General features: G+C 58.9%; 1 protein-coding gene across 4 annotated transcripts in view; it reads right to left on the minus strand.

Moving 5' to 3' along the window:
• Nucleotides 1-65: 65 nt before the first annotated feature.
• Nucleotides 66-15681, minus strand: part of ATG2A (autophagy related 2A) — a 24203-nt gene continuing 8587 nt past the window's right edge. For 3 of the 4 annotated variants that reach the window (XM_027772418.1, XM_027772420.1, XM_027772417.1), the window contains 28 exons: nt 15538-15663; nt 15134-15230; nt 14875-15034; nt 14026-14168; nt 13804-13943; nt 13534-13694; nt 12997-13147; nt 12669-12868; nt 12481-12561; nt 12127-12233; nt 11954-12046; nt 8638-8708; nt 8336-8412; nt 7591-7761; nt 7325-7451; nt 7023-7237; nt 5988-6196; nt 5647-5782; nt 3775-3981; nt 3509-3610; nt 3337-3421; nt 3109-3241; nt 2952-3024; nt 2690-2772; nt 2315-2436; nt 2007-2161; nt 845-997; nt 66-761 (listed from right to left, as the gene is read on the minus strand). In XM_027772418.1, coding sequence (XP_027628219.1) covers nt 525-761; nt 845-997; nt 2007-2161; nt 2315-2436; nt 2690-2772; nt 2952-3024; nt 3109-3241; nt 3337-3421; nt 3509-3610; nt 3775-3981; nt 5647-5782; nt 5988-6196; nt 7023-7237; nt 7325-7451; nt 7591-7761; nt 8336-8412; nt 8638-8708; nt 11954-12046; nt 12127-12233; nt 12481-12561; nt 12669-12868; nt 12997-13147; nt 13534-13694; nt 13804-13943; nt 14026-14168; nt 14875-15034; nt 15134-15230; nt 15538-15663 — 3815 coding nt within the window. In that variant the 3' untranslated portion in view covers nt 66-524. The remainder of the gene's footprint in view (nt 762-844; nt 998-2006; nt 2162-2314; nt 2437-2689; nt 2773-2951; nt 3025-3108; nt 3242-3336; nt 3422-3508; nt 3611-3774; nt 3982-5646; nt 5783-5987; nt 6197-7022; nt 7238-7324; nt 7452-7590; nt 7762-8335; nt 8413-8637; nt 8709-11953; nt 12047-12126; nt 12234-12480; nt 12562-12668; nt 12869-12996; nt 13148-13533; nt 13695-13803; nt 13944-14025; nt 14169-14874; nt 15035-15133; nt 15231-15537; nt 15664-15681) is intronic. The other variant, XM_027772419.1, reaches the window with a different exon arrangement.

The raw sequence follows: 15681 nt of genomic DNA on the forward strand, positions 1-15681 counted from the left end.
GGGCCAAGGTCAAGGCTGATACCGGGATAACAGGGTAGGACAGGCACCCAGGACCTGGGCGGGGCTGGCGGCGGGTACAGTTTATTCCACTTCATGCAGACACTGACCCACACGCTCAAGGAGCTTAAAAATCATACATCGAACCACATGGTGTCTGTCCCCCCACCTCCCCCCAAGACAACAGAAAGACACTTGGCTGAGTGGGGTTGGGGTCCAAGGGTCCAAAAGCCTCCGTCCTGGGACAAGGCAGCAGGGAGGGGCAGAGTCCTTTCTCCCCAGAGGAAAAGTGCAGAGACGGGGCTGAGGCCCCAAGGCAGGGAGGCCCCTCTCGTGGTGGCTTGGCAATGGGCAAGCCGGGCAGGTGTCCTTCACAGTGACTGACCCCGAAGGTCCCTCCCTGCCTGGCTGTGGGTCGCAGCTCTCAGGAGGCTTGGGAGCCAGTGGCACACTGGTGCTGGCCGGAGGTGGCAGGTAGGCTGAGAGGGAGGGTGGCCAGCGCCCCTCTGGGTCCCAGCTGCCCCTGTTCAGTCCTGGGCCTCCTCTGAGCGCCACTTGAGAGCGTGGTCCTTGTGGGCGTCGGGGAGGATCTGGTTGCGCATCCCCCCAAGCAGGTTGGACGTGGCCTCTGTGGCAAGGATGAGTGGCTTCACCACCGTCGGGGGCAGCTGGCGGATCACGCCCCCCACGGCACCTGTCAGTCCCTTCTGCTCATGGCCCCGCGACGCCACATCACAGATGGTCTGAGCTGTGTCCAGGATGCCCTGTGGAGGTCAGAAGTCAATGGGGGGATCTGAGTGAGCAGGTGAGTATGGGGTGATGGGGAGGAGGGCATGGGTCTTCTCACCTCTCGAACCGTGTCGTAGGCCTTGGCCACGCCCTCCCGGAGGTCAGCGGGCTGCTGGCCCCTGCGCAGCCGCCTTGCAGAGCGCTTGTCCTGCAGGGAGCGGGAGATGGGTGCGGCCGGGGACAGGATATCATACACCGTCTCGGCCGTGGCCTGAAGGACAAAGGGGTGCAAGATGAAGAGAGCCAGCCCAGGCAGGCATGTCTGGCCACTGGGCCTCCTGGCCAGTCTGTGGGTGCTGCCACCCCTTGGCCTCACCAGAGCTTTTAGCTGTGCTGTCCCTGGGGCTCCTACGTAGTCTCTTCTCTCCACCTTCTACCCCCCCATGGCACCCACCACCCAGGTCAGGAAATTTCGGGTGGAGTATGACTCCAGAGGGGACACCCTAGTGTCTGCTCAAGCCTAAGCCTTCTGGGGCTGACCAGCATGTCCAGGCATGCCAGACCTCCACTGCTGGCTCCTGGTGCCACCGACGGCTTGCCTAGGACTGGCTCATGCCCTCCTCCATCTGTTCCTTGTCTGGCCTCCCCAGTGCTGGGGGAAGGTTCCAGCAGGGGCTTGGGCTCCTTGACACTCATCCCCCTGACCATCAGCAAGCCAATCACCAAGCCTGACCTTCCCTCTGTCACCAGCGCCTCTGTTCTCTGCCCCCACATCACTTACCCAATGCCACTCTACCCAAAATAGCACCGTGGGGGCTCTCTGGTGCTGGCTCATCCCTCTAGCCTCTTCTCTAGAGACTCTGCTCTTCACCCCCTGGGTATTTGAGCTTGCAGGTCCCAGAAGGCACCGTGTTCTCCATGTGCCTGCCCTTCCCTGCCCCCAGAATTCGCAGCCCTGATCACCCCTGCTCACAAGACCACCCCTGGGGATCCCTGTGGGCCTGCAAAGTGCATGACCTACATGAACTGGGGCCGGTTTCCAGGTCTTGGTTTCTCTGTCTGTAAACACCCCCCCACACACTTTTCAAGACACTCCAGGGCATGGAGACAGTGGTCTGGGGAGACCTGGCAGTGGGCACCAGGCAGGTCACGTGGCCTTTCCTCTGTGACATTGCTCTGTAAAATGGGGCTGTGATACACAGCCCGCCCACTCTCAGGACAGCTTCGAGGACAGAATCGGGGCGCTGCAGGCATAACCTGGATGCAGGGCGCCCACTCACCTGGATGGCCTGCACCAGCCGGTTGCTCAGCTCCAGGGCGGCGGAGGCCGTGGATGAGCCGAAGGAGGCAGCCCCTCGCTGCAGCCCCCGCATGAGGCGCCCGTCCTTCCGGTACTGCTCAATGGGCAGCCACAGCAGGTCCCGGAACCCTTGGACTAGGGGGTGGGGCGGGCTGGTCAGAGGAGCCCAAAGCTTCCCTGCCCCCCTCTGCCCTGCTCGAAGACCCCCTCCTCCTATGTAACGGCAGCTTCTAGGCTGCCCAAGTGTAACAGTGCTTTCGAGTGCCCAGTCTCCCCCGGACGACTCACAGAGCTGGACGACGGAGTGCATGGGGCCCACGCCTCCTAGCAGGCCGGGCAACTGGTTTTTGCGGATGTCCTGGAGCCACTCGTTGAGCGCATAGCCCAGCACCTTGTCCACACCCAGCAGCCTGTGAGAGGAGTGGTGACGGGGGATGTCAGAGGTCTGGGGCCAAGAGGGATGGAAACCCCCGTAGTGAGCACCGTGGGCACCTCGACCTCCCATGCCACCCAGCCCTACGTGGAGGCACGCGTATGCCCACTTTACAGAGGAGGGCCAGGCCCTGAAAGAGGCGCTGACTAGGCCAAGGCTACACAGCCACGTGGGGACAGAGCACAGGGAAGACGGGGCCCTGCAGAGAAGCCAGGCTGCTGGGGGCTCACCCGTGCCGGCAACAGAGCCGCTTCAGCTTCAGCTCGGAGCAGTTGAGCTGGGCCAGGCCGATGAGCAGGCCAGCAAAAGTGCCCTAGGGGAGGACAGGGGCTTGGGCTCATATAATGGGACATGGGCCACTGCGGGCCGGCTCAGCAGCCGGTGGTACCTAGATAAAGGCCCCGGCCCCTGTGAGGCTCAGCCACAGATGAGCGCAACTGGGACCCACAGAGGGCCCGGTCACACGGCCACCCTGCCTGTCGGCCCCCTTACCACCTGGTCCATGGTGACGTGCTTGCCGTGGTAATCCAGCCAGATGGGCACCTCGGATGTGAAGCGGAACTCCCTGGGTGGGGGAGCGGGGAGGTGGGACTTTGGTCGCGGTCCTGGCCCCCTGCACCCTGGCCCAGGCCCGAGCCCTGAGTGCTACCTGAAGTAGATGGGCTGCTGCTCTGCAGAGGGGCTGTGTCCGCTCCCCGCGGCTTCCTGTGAGGCGGTCGTCTCCAAGCCCTCGGGCTGCCCTTCCTGGGGGCTGCTGTGCTGGGCTTGGGTCTCGGGACGAGCTAAGGGACGGGAACGAGGATGACTGACAGCCTGGGCTGGGCTGTCCTGGGAGGCAGGAGGCCCGGACCCTCCTCTCCTTGGCCCGACCACTCACCCTCAGTGGGGGTCTCCCCTGAGACCATGGGGTTGATGCCGGCTGCCAGGCTGGTGAAGAAGTCCTTAAGGAAGAAGAGGGCATCCTGCGGGCGCAGTTGAGGCAGTGGGTCAACTCGGCAGCTGGGAGACAGCAGGGCCCACCGTGGGCCCGCCCTCCCCTGGCCACTCACCTGGTCCACGTTGAGCCTCAGGGGCATCAGCGAGACACGGAGACAGCACTCGGGCCCCCCCGGGTTGGTGGTGGGGGCCACGTGCAGCGCTTTGATGGTGAGCTAGGGGCAGAGAACAGCTCTGGCGCCTACTGGGCTTCCGGCCCAGTCCCTGCCGGCTCCCCAGTCAGCTGTACCCTCCGCTAAGCCCACCCCCCGCCCCGCAACAGCCTGGGATGTGGCCCTGCAGCCTGGGGCCCTGGCCAGGGGCATGGTAGGGGCCATACCATGTTGGAGTGGGCGCGCCGCGGCATCCGCTCGCTCGTGTGCAGGTACAGGAACTTGTTGATCTGGGAGGAGGCGAGCCGGTCACGGACCTCAAGTTCCTGCACAATGAACACCTGGCGGGACAGCGGCCGCTCCTCCAGCTCCTTGCCGGGGGCGGCGGGGCCCGAGGCTGGCTCTGCTGGGTACACTTCATGCTGGAAGCTTACCTGTGGGGTGGACAGAGGCCTGAGCTGATAGGCAGGCCCCAAGATGGACAGAAGACACCCCAGGCCCCTTCTCTCCCAGCAACGTTTTTAGTTCCCACCCCCATCTCGGCCCCACACCTGGCCATCCCCTCGATACCTCCATGTGGCTGTCCCACTAGCATTTTCTTTTTCTTTTCTTTTTTTTTTTTTTTTGGGAGAGGCTTTTGCTATAGGGCGCATGCACTCGCCAGACAGACAGAGAGAGACAGAGAGACAGAAAGCAAGAAATCACCCCCCAGGGGGGATGGCCATGCCGCAATCCTTTCTCCTCCATTCTCCTCTCAGGATCCTGGGCACGCACGCACATGCGCCCGGCGTGAATTTTAAGCCACCAGGTCCAGGATTTGAACCATGGTGGACTACATGGAAGTCCAGAGACATAGTCATTATGCTAACTGCTGGTCCCCCCACTAGCATTTTCAGCTCTACCTGGCCACAATGAGTCCTTGCCCTCCTCCTCCCCCAGGTCTACCTGTCCACATTCCTACAGTCCCTATCTCACCTAAGTGGTGCCTGCGGCAAACCATGGCCCCACCTTCACCCTCCAATGCCTTCATCATCAAAGTCTCAGAACTCTCTCCACTCCCTCTACGCATCGTTCACCTCTACAGCAGCTACCCGGTCTCCCAGCTGCCGACCCCTCTTCCCGCTCCCCTGGACGACCTGCTGTCCTCTCCAGCTCCTTCTCCACACCCCCACAGGATCTCTGTAAAGCAGGTGCCCACCAGCCTCACTGGCCCTCTGTGGCTTCCCTGCAGGCTCTTCACCTCAGTCCAGCAGGGCCTTATCTCTCCTTCCAGACCTGCCCCTCGGGTAGGTTCAGCCTGTTGTCTTCAGGCCTTTGTCCCCAGGCTCACTCTCTCCCCCTCCGGGGAGAGCCTGCCCTCTTCCTGCACAGCTGGCTCCCTGTCAGGCCCCAGAGGCCCTGGTCACACTCTGACGTTCACCTCCTCAGAGTTCTCGTCTCAGCACAGCCCACTGCTCCCCCAGCCTCACGTGCTCTTCTGTCCCCCCGCCTCCGGTGACCCTCAGGAAGCCTAGCACTGGCCCAAGTCACTCTCAGGAAGGGGGACCTCCTGCTGTGCCTGTTCTCTGGCCCAAACCCTCTGGATTGCTCTGTATCTCACCGGGTCCCAAAGCTGCCTCTACCCAGCCCACCTCTCCAGAACCTGCCTCTTCTCATTGGCCCTGCAGCTGCTACCCTGCCCAGACACTCCGTCTGCACTGACTGCTGCAGTGGTTGTCCCACGGCAGCCTCACCTCAACTCCCAGGGCCCTCCACCTCTCTTGAGTTAAGAATCAAAACTGTTCTGTTCCTGCTGGGCTCTGGCCTCACCTCATCGCTGGCTCAGCCGCTGCCTCCCGGCCTGGTGCTCCCCATGTGCAGCTTTCCAGTTGTCCCCCTGCCTGAACACCTCCTCCGCACTCACCTCCTCACTCTTTCGGTCTCTGCTCAGTCGGTCCCATTGCAAGAAGGCCTTCTGACTCCTCCCCAGCAAGCCTGTGCCCCTCCCAGGTGGTTTTCACCACGCCAGACTCAGACACGTCCTACTCGGGCTCTGCCTGCTTTGGCTGCCGCGTGACAAGAGAAACAGCACCCGCGGTGCACTCACACCCCGCACTCACCTTGCTGAGCTGGATCTCCATGAGGACGTGGTGCTGCCGCCCACTGCCCCCCTGCGTACGCCATGAGTTCTGGGGCCGGTTGGGGCCAGAGCAGCGGGAAGGGGAGCCCCTGGGGCCTGTGAGGCCAACTCTTGCCCTGGGAAAAGAGACAGAGAGCAAGCTGACTCAGAAGAACCCCCACTGGTAGCAGAGTTTTCAGCCTAAGAGCAAGAGCCTCTCCAGTCTGGAAGGTAGGCAAGAAAGTCAAGGATGCGGAAACTGAGGCCAGATAGGGATAGACCAGCTGCTGAAGGTCAGAGCTGGCCTGGGCCTGGTCCCAGTCTCCTGCAGATATCTCTTACCTGTGGCCAGGGTGGGGCCCAAAGTCTCGGCCTCCATAGAGGTGCCAAACGAGGGAGACCTCACGCAGCACCACTCGACTGCTGGGCACTGGGAAGTGGGCCGGTGCCCGTAGCAGGTCCGTGCTGCCCAGTGGCCGCGAGAAGTGTCCATCCCGCACGACGATGGGGCCTGGATGCAGCTGTGTCACCACGGGCTCCCCATCTCGGGGCTGCGGAAAGAGGCCGGTGAAGGTGCGGAGCATGGACGAGTTTCCTCTCCAGCCACCCCCGACCCCGGCTCCTGCTTCTCCCTTATCCTCACACTTCACTCTCCTCCTCCATTTTTGACAAAGATGACCCTCTTTTTTCTTTCTTTCTTTTTTCTTGAGAGGTTTTTGCTATAGGGCGCGTGTGCTTGCCAGAAAGACAGAGAGAGACAGAGAGACAGAAAGTGAGAAATCACCCCCCAGGGGGGATGGCCACGCTGTGATCTCTTCTCCTCCGTTCTCCTCTCGGGATCTTGGGCATGCACACACATGCGCCTGGTGTAAGTTTAAGCCACCGGGTCCCGGACTTGAACTGCGGTCAACTACATGGGAGTCCAGCGACACAGCCATTACGTCAACTGCTGGTCCCCAAACATGACTCTCTTAGCCTATTATTTTTGGAGCCTGGGTCTGAGTGGTCCTTCTGGGATGGGCCTGAGAGCCCCTGCTCCTGTCAGCCCTGTCTCCTCGGGTCCTTCAAACATTCCCACTGGTCCCAGCAGCCAGTGGGCCTCCTCCCACTCCTGCTAACTGTCCTCTCTTCTTCGATCCCCTTGAATGTCCCAGCCCCTCTGCCAGGACGTCAGGCCCACTCCTCTGGAAATCCGCCTCTCCTTCAAAACGAAGGGCTGCTTCCCCAGAGAGCCCGGACCCAGCACCCTCCGTGGTGATGGTGACTGCCGCCTGCCGGTTCCTCTCATAGTGGGGCTCTAGACCAGCTGGGCATGCAGGGCCCTCCCCAGACAGCAGCCTGGAGGGCGGGGACGGCGCCCTCCCGTCCTCTACATACCGGGATGCCCAGGCCAGGAGCGTCGAGGATGCAGAACTCGTCACTGTCCAGAGCGTCCCCATCACCCTCCTCTTCCTTTTCCTCTTCTTTAGCCTCTGAGCGGGACCCTGAGCTGTCAGAGGGGCCACCTGCAGGTGGTGAAGGGGCCTGGGCCCCGCTGCGTTCACCTGGGAATAGGTAGACCGAGACGGGCGAGGCCTGAGGGAGGGGGCCACCTGTGGGCGAGAGAAAGGCCATTTTTGGGAGATGCATATTGTGGGTGTCTGATGGTGTCTGCTCTCCCCTAAGCACCCCAAGCACACCTGAGGGCTGGGCCAGCTCCCGCAGGCTGCGCTCAGTGTCCAGGAGGGCATCGGCCAGGTCCCGCTGGTTGATGAGGGCTGTCTCCACTGGGGGACACGAGGGCAGGGAGGCAGGGCTCTCGGAGAGCTGGGCCAGGTCGGGGGGAGTGATGGATGAGTCACAGGAGGGAGGGCAGCTCCAGGACACCCCCACCCCAGGCCCCTGAGGACCATGGCAGGGGAGGGGGCCTGGCCGAGCTCTGGTAGCCTGTGTGGCCAGGCCTCACCTGTACCTTCTGGCCGGCGATCTCCGTGGGGCTGGGGGGCCGGGGTGGGGGGTGCAGGTCGCCCGCGCTCATTACGTACTGGAGCAGGTTGGCCAGCAGGGCACACGAGTCGGCGCAGCTGTGCACGTGCACCACGTTGTTGGAGCAGCGCAGCTCGAACAGTGGCTGGCTCTGTGGAGTGCAGGGCGGCGTCGGCTCAGGCTCCACTGCAGCCGCGCCCTACCCTCCCTGGAAGGGCACCGCGGTTCTGGTCCTGCCACAGGCAGAACAGGGCCAGGTTTTCCTGAGGTGGTTAGTGTGCCTGGAATCCCACTGAACAGAGGAGCAAACTGACTGGGCCTAGAAATTAAAGGGGCTTGACCTGGGGCCACGGGAACAGGAGTGCGCCCAATCAGCCCACCCTCGTGCTGTGCCTCCTTTGTCCTCCTTAGCTGGGTGTGGTGGGACCTGTTCTTTCCATTTTAAAGATAAGGAACCGGGACCCACAAAAGCTATCTGACTGCAGCAAAGGCTGTGCTGCCCTCTAGTGGTGAGGCTAAAACCCACGATCACCAAATACATGGGACCCTCTGGCCCCTGGTGGGTCTGGCCCTTGTGAGGAGAGACACCAACCAGAGCCCAGCAGGGAAGGGTAGGTGCTGACTGTGACCAGAGCCAGGCCAAGGGAGAAGGGCAAGCCCTTGAAGAGTCCATGGGCCTCTGCCCCGATCTGGCTTGAGGAACCCTGGGTAACAGCCACACTCACCAGTCTGCCCTCAGTGCTCCCTTTCCAGGTTTTGATCACAAGCTCCAGGAGGTCCACATCCAAGACACAGACATAGTCTGAAGCAGAGGGCAGGGAAACAGCTGCTGGTGCCTCCTCACACCTGGCCCCTGCCCCACCACCCAGGGGAGAACTGCTCATCTAGGGGCAGAACTCTCATGTGCACGCATGCATGGGAGCTAAGAGCCCAGCCAACATCTGCGCGAGGACACGTGGCTGCTCTGGCTACGGCCAGGGACTATGGTCCCAGAGAGGGGAGGGAACCCAGTTCAGGCCCTGCCCACCTCGCCGCAGATCCAGGGTCTCCACCTCACACTTGTCAGACAGGTACAAGGCGGAGTCATCAAGGATGAACCTGGTGGGGAAGAGGGCTGAGAAGGGCCCAGGAACTGCTGCAGGCAGCAGCTCCATGGGGCCGGCAAGGGTGGGGCTCCTGGACACAGGCAGAGGGCTCCTAGGCCCACAGAAAGCTGTAATGACGGGCCCCGGCCAGTCTCAGTGTTCTTGTCTGTGCAGTGGGGAGAATGGCCTGGCCTCCACGCTCCAGGCTCAGAAAGCAGCACTCCCTTAGTGGGGGAGTCATGAAGGTTCTCAGAATATCTGCAGTTCCACCACCTCATCTGGGCCTCGTAACAGTCCAGGAAGGGGGGCGTCCTTTAGTCATCCTGTGATATTTATTGTTCTTTTAAAATATGGGACCAGGAGACAGCTTAGCAGTTACATCGCTAGACTCGCACATGGCTGACTGCAGTTCCAGTTCCCAGACCTAATGGCTTAAAAATCACGCTGGGTGCATGTGTGTGCATGCCCAAAATCTCAGAGGAGAATGGAGGAGAGGGATTGCAGTGCAGCCATTCCCCCTGGGGGTAATTTCTCACTTTCCCTTCACTGTTTCTGTCTCTGTCTCTCTTCTCTCCAACAAGCGCACACTCCCTAAGGCCTCCCTAAAAATCTCTTATAATAAATAAATAAAATAAAATAAAACAAATATTTATAGTGTCCAGCAGATGGTGTAGCGCTTATATCACTGGACTCCCCACATGGCTGACCATGGTTCAAATTCAGGATCCAGTATCTTTAAAATTACATTGGGCACATGTGCGTGTGTACCCAAGATCCTAGGAGGAGAATGGAGGAGAAGGGATCGTTGGCGTGGCCATCCCCTCTGGGGAGTGATTTCTCACTTTCCCTCTCACTCGCTCTATCGGTCTCTTTCTCTCTGGCAAGCGCAAGCGCCCTAAAGCAAACCTCCCCCCCCGACAAAAAAGTCCTCATTTATTTATTTTGTAATAAGAGGGGCACATGCCCCTTCCCAGACATAGAGGGAAGGAAAGCAAGAAAATACCCCCTGTTGGGGATGGCTCCGCTGCAATCCCTCCTCTTGCAGGATTTTGGGCATGCACGTACATGTCCTGGCATGTTTAGCTTTCTTTCTTTTTCTTTTTTCTTCTTTTTTTTTTTTTTTTACTATAAGGTATGTGTGCTTGCTGGAGAGACAGACAGACAGAAAGTGAGAAATCACCCCCCAGGGGATGACCATGCTGCAATCCCTTCTCCTCCATTCTCCTCTTGGGATTTTGGTCACGCGTGCACATGCCTGGCAAGAGTTTTAAGCTGCCAGGTCCAGGACTCGAACCATGGTCAACTACGTGGGAGTCCAGGGACATAACCACTACACCATCTGCTGGTCCCAACCATGACATGTTTTCAAGCTGCTGACTCAAACGCAGTTAGCCACTTGAGATCCTCAACCACCACACTGCAGGCTGTCCCAAATAAATCCTTATTTAATAGTAACATAATATAATCTCCTTTAAGATACTGGGTTGTTGGAAAAGTCATGATGTATTTTTCTATGTTTTTCTATGCAAAAATGCATCATGATTTTTCAGACAACCCAATATTTTAGATAAAAAAGAAAATTAAAATCACTCATAACCTCGAATCCAAACAGAGAAAACCACCACACCATCTCACTCTAGTTCTTCCTATGCGGCCACAAAGATACATGCCTCCTCATAGACATACTTTTTTTTTGGAGAGGTTTTTGCTATAGAGTGCGTGCACTTGCCAGAAAGACAGAGACAGAGAGACAGAAAGCAGAAATCACCCCCCGGGGGATGGCCACACCATAATCCCTTCTCCATTCTCCTCTCGGGATCTTGGGCATGCACGTACACGCACTAGGCATGAGTTTAAGCCACCAGGTCCGGGACTCGAACTGCGGTCAACTGACTACCTGGGAGTCCAGTGACATAGCCATTATGCCAACTGCTGGTCCTGACATACATATTTTTAAAACACTGGCAAGTCTGTGGGCCAGCAGATGGCACAATGGTTACATGGATGGGCTCCCATATAGTCAATCATGGTTTGAGTCCCAGACCTGGCAGCTTAAAAAACATCAGGCACGTGTGTGTGCATGCCCAAAATCCCCAGAGGAGAATGGAAGAGCAGGGATGGCGGTGTGGTCATCCCCCTGGGAGGACGATTTCTCATTTTCTGTTTCTCTCTGTCTCTCCAGCAAGCACACGAGTCCTACAGAAAAATTTTCTCCTAAAAAACCCCCCAAAAAACAAAAAAAAATCCCTGGTAATTCTCTGTCCTATTTTTCTCAGTAAACATTGGACTGTGACATTTCCTTATATTTTTTTCACATTTTACTTTATTGCCAGAGGGTGTGCACACTCACCAAGGAGACAGAGAGAAAGGGAAAGCACTCCCCAATGGGGTATGGTCGCACCGCAATCCTTCTCTTTCATTCCTCCATCTTGTCAGGATTTGGGGCATGTGTGCACCTGGCATTGATTTTCAAGCCACTGGGTCAGGACTTGAACTGGGTCAGCCATGTGAGATTTGGCTTTCTATGTACAGGGCTTAAGTACTATACTACAGGCCAACCCCACGTTATTCTTCGACTTGACTTTTTTTGTTTGTTTGTGTTTGCTATAGGGCATGTATGCTCACTAGAGAGACAGAGAGAAAGAGAAAATGAGAACTCACTCCCCAGGAGGGGTGGCCACACTGTAAACCCTTCTCCTCCAGTCTCCTCTTGGGATTTTAGGCGCACACACATGCACATGTGCTAGGTATGATTTTCAAGCTGCCGGGTCTGGGACTCAAACCATGCAGCTAGCCATGTAGGATGCAGTCACCTTAGCTAGCACACCACCAGCTGGCCCCCTTCAACTTGACTTTAATGTCCGTACAACATTCCACAAAGAGTGGGCCACATTAATTTACGCAAGTTGTAATTTGGGGCATTTAGACCATTTAAAACTTGCAAGTGTTTTAAATTATACTACAGAAGCAGTATATTCCACCTGTCTCATCTTTCTAGCCTTCGGACACACACACACACACACACACACACACACACACACACATACACACACACCCCATTACCAGGCCAGAGAGCACAAATGATTTTAGGCTCTGATTCAAATGCTCTCCGGGAAGGCAGAAACATTTCACATTCCTAAGGGAGGGCTCACCCCCAGACATACAGAAGGGCTGAGAGAGAGGCCCAAGGACACACGCAGTAGGCAGCTGCAGACTGGCTGAGGGTGGGATGGATGCACGCGAGGGCAGCCTGCATACCTGAGCAGGAAGGTGGAGGTGTCCATGATGATGTTGCTGGACAGGGTGAAGGTCTCAGCGGTGACCAGGACACGCACAGGGAGGTAGAGGGGCCTGGGGGTTACACTTGAGCTGCAGCAGGCACCTTACACCTGAAAGCCTGCCCCAGCACCTGGCCCGCCCAGCCTGGGTACCTGTAGTCCACGGCGCAGGAGAACAGGTGTGTGTGCAGGACGGTGATGACTGTCGGGGGCAGGTAGCCCAGCACGGGGTCATCCAGCACGTCCAAGAACTCCAGCAGCTTCAGATCCAGGGCGGGAGGGGCAGGAAGGATAAGGCGGCTTCCGGCCTCCACTAACACTGCCCTGCCCAGGACCCCATCTGCTGCCCACTGCTGTCCAGCACTTCCCCTTCCCAGGAGCCCTGGCAAAGGTTAACTCTGGCCTAGTCCATGGTCCTCACACCGGCTTCTGCCTGGAGACCTGCTTGCCCAGACCAGGAATCCAGAATCACTGGGGCACGTGTCCTCCCGGGCCACCCTTGCTCACCTGGGAGTGCCAGCTCTGTTCAGGCAGAGCCATGTAATGGCGCAGGGTGGCTTTGTGTAGCCGCAATGTCACCAGGAACTCCTGAGGGTAGGGGTGCAGTCAGGATGGTGGAAGGGCCAAGCCCCGCCATGCACCAGGGAGGCAGCTGCCTAGCCATGGGGGTGGGTGGCAAGCAAAGGCAGGTGTACCTTGACGTTCTTGTGGGGATCCAGGTGGATGCGCACAGCTGTGGACAGCATCTGGGGGCCCGGGCCCTGACCCTTGCGGCCCGAGGATCCTCGCCCAGTCAACCCTTCCTCCGATGGGTAGATGGTGGGGGCCAACTGGGTGGGGGGAGCAAAGCTGGGCAGTTCCAGGTGACTGGGCAGCAGGTAGTCATCCACGGCCGCTGAGGAGGGACCTTGTGAGCCCCCTTGCAAAGCCAGCTGGCCACCCACTCTTCCCAGGGTCACATCCTTCCTGAGAGCCTCCAGCCCTGAGCCTGGATTCCCAGCGACAATCTCCCAGCCCTCACACCTTGGTGATAGAGAGCTGCCTTTTCAGCTTCCAGGCAGAAGTAGCCAAGTCCCGGCTGGCCGCGGTACTGGGAGACGCTGAAGAGGGTACCGTGCTCCACGTCCAGTACCAGTTCCCCATGCATAGCCTCCAGCCGCCTCCCGCCCTCATCCTGCAGACAGAGACCCCGCCTGGCTTCAGCAGCTGCTCAGGGGTACAGTGCCTCTTGGAGCTGTGGCCTGGGGCGGAGGGGTCAGCTTCTCCCACAGAGCTGGCTGGAGGCTCTGGGCAGCGCTTGCCTCTTTTGCCAAAGGGGAGGAATAACCCCTGCTCTATCTGCCTCCTCAGATCAAATGGTGGCCTACCCCTAGCAAGGTGCTACCACGTGGCTGCCAGGTACACTGAGACAGGTGCTGGCTGTGTGGACCAGTGGGCGGCGGGTGGGGGCTTCAGTTCTCCAGGTTCCCAGTTGGGAGATGCTCAGGCTTGCCCTGCCCTCCTGTCGGGGGGGCTCTGGAGTAAGGGGCTGGCTCACCTGCCCAGCAGGGCTGTCCTCACCTTGGCCTCGCAGAGGGCTGTGATCCGACCCTTGAGCACTGTCACCAGTGTAGAGAAGGTACTTTGGGAGTGAGGGGTTGGGGGCTCAGGCACTGGGGCCTGGGGTGCGGCCGATGTCCCCACCGAGAAGAAGTGGGCATCCTCGTCATCTGAGTCTGAGTCTGCGGTGAGATCAAGGCAGCTGGGTGGGAAGGAGACCTGGGAGGTCTGGCCCAGCCCTGTCCGGATCTGAGGATCCTCCTTCTGGCCCAGCCATAGCACCCCTCATACCCAGCTTGAAAGCAGACTTGCACATCTTGAAGTTGTCATGCCAGAAGCCTGACGGGCCTGGGAAGCCAGGGGGATGAGTGGTGAGGTCGGGAGTGGGGAGCAGGTCTGCAGGCTCCCACATGAGCAGGTCGTTGTTGATCCTGAGATAGGCGGATGGACAGCAGAGGTGAGGGAGGCCAGGGCCCGGCCCCTTGCCCAGCCCTGCCCACCCCATGTCTCCACCTGTTGTAGAGGCTCTCATAGACCTCTTTGCTGGGCAGAAAGATGTGGGCGCCGGGCAGGACCACTTCCACGCTGCAGCGTGACAGGGCCAGGGTCCTGTTCTGGAACGTTCTCATCTCTTCAGGGTCTCCAGGAATCACCATCTAGACAGGATAAGACCAGGGGAGGAGGGGGAAAAAGAATGTAAGATGGAAAGTCATCTTAAAGAGGCCAGGATCTATGTTTGGCTCTGGGGTCAGACAGACCCAAGTCTGGGTCCTGACCTCCTGTCATTCATTCGTTCATGCACGCATACATTTATTCACAGGGGCCCTCCTCTGCTGTGGATACATGCTGGCCATGACACACAGCGCTGACGAAAAGCCAACCCTGTTCTGAGGGTTTCACAAGTATGCAGCTCCTCTAAGCCTCACAGCTGGCCTGTGAATGAGACCGAGGTCATTGGGTCCACTTTTCAGAGCAGGAAACCCGTCTGTAGGTAACTCAAGGTGACACAACCACTGAAGTGGCACTGGGTCCTTAACTGCCTCTCATTCAGCCCTCGTCACCTTCAGAAAAGAGGATCCCAAGGCCCAAGTACACTGTGATAAACAGTTGAGGTAGGTCAGGGTCCCGAGGACCTATGCTCTCCCGGGGGCCTGCCCTCACAGCATGCTTCCTCCCATCCTGTGAGCAGGGAGGGGGGCTTCCTTATTGCCCGGAAATGATGGAACAGACAATCCTCACCAGTGGTGGGTCACATCATGCCCACACCAGGTGGTCCTGTCGCCTTATCTCATAGCCACACAAGTGAGACCAGAGTGGTGCAGGATGAGGGGTGACCCGGGAAGAGGTGGGGCCAGGTCTCACCTCCTCTGTCTCATACATGGTCCTCTTGGAGGAGAAGGGCGAGGGCTCAGGCTCTCGTAGCTCGCATGGACTCTCAGCTGACATCTCCAGCTCCTCTCCCTTCTCTGGGGCCACCTCCCAATGTGCGCTGCTGGACTGGGGGTTCAGGGTCACCACTACCCTGCCAGGGCACAGGCCTGTCACTGGCCTGCAAGACTGCACCTGGTCCCAAGCTGGCAGCAGAACCCCCCTCTCCTGCCCCTCCAGAGTTCTCACTTACTGGGGCAGGAAGTACTTGTGTCCAATGCTCTTGGGGTCCAGGGCTTTGGAGACACGCAGGCAGGGAACAGGTGGCTTCTCTCCATCTTCATAAACACCTGGAAAGAACAGAAAGGGATGGGAGGGGGCTCATCACTGCTGCCTTTTCCCATTTTTCCCCAATGTCAGATTACAGGGTCAGAGTCCCTCCCTTCCAAACACACCATGGTCTACAGTGGCCCAGGCACGAAGGGTCCACTCTGCTCATTGCCAGGAGGACCAGGGATAGGAAATATTTGTGACCTGCAGAGCTGGTAAAGGCCTAAGCCAGAGACTGCTCCAACTGTGACCTGGCCTCTTCCATAGCCCCAAGCCCACCTCTCCTGGGGGCCCAGGCCCCAGGCCCTATGCCCCAGCAGCTCTCACCGTGTAGGTCAGAGCAAGTGAGTTCCAGGCGGGTAGGAGCTGGAGGGCCAGGCCCACTGCTCAGCTCTGACCGGAACTGGGGCTCACTCAGCTCCAGCCGTAGCTGCTCAGCCCGCCCAGCCCGGCCTGCCCCGGGGTCCCGCT

The sequence above is a fragment of the Tupaia chinensis genome, unplaced genomic scaffold (genome assembly GCF_000334495.1).
Source record: "Tupaia chinensis unplaced genomic scaffold, TupChi_1.0 Scaffold000273_1, whole genome shotgun sequence".
NCBI lineage: Eukaryota > Metazoa > Chordata > Mammalia > Scandentia > Tupaiidae > Tupaia > Tupaia belangeri.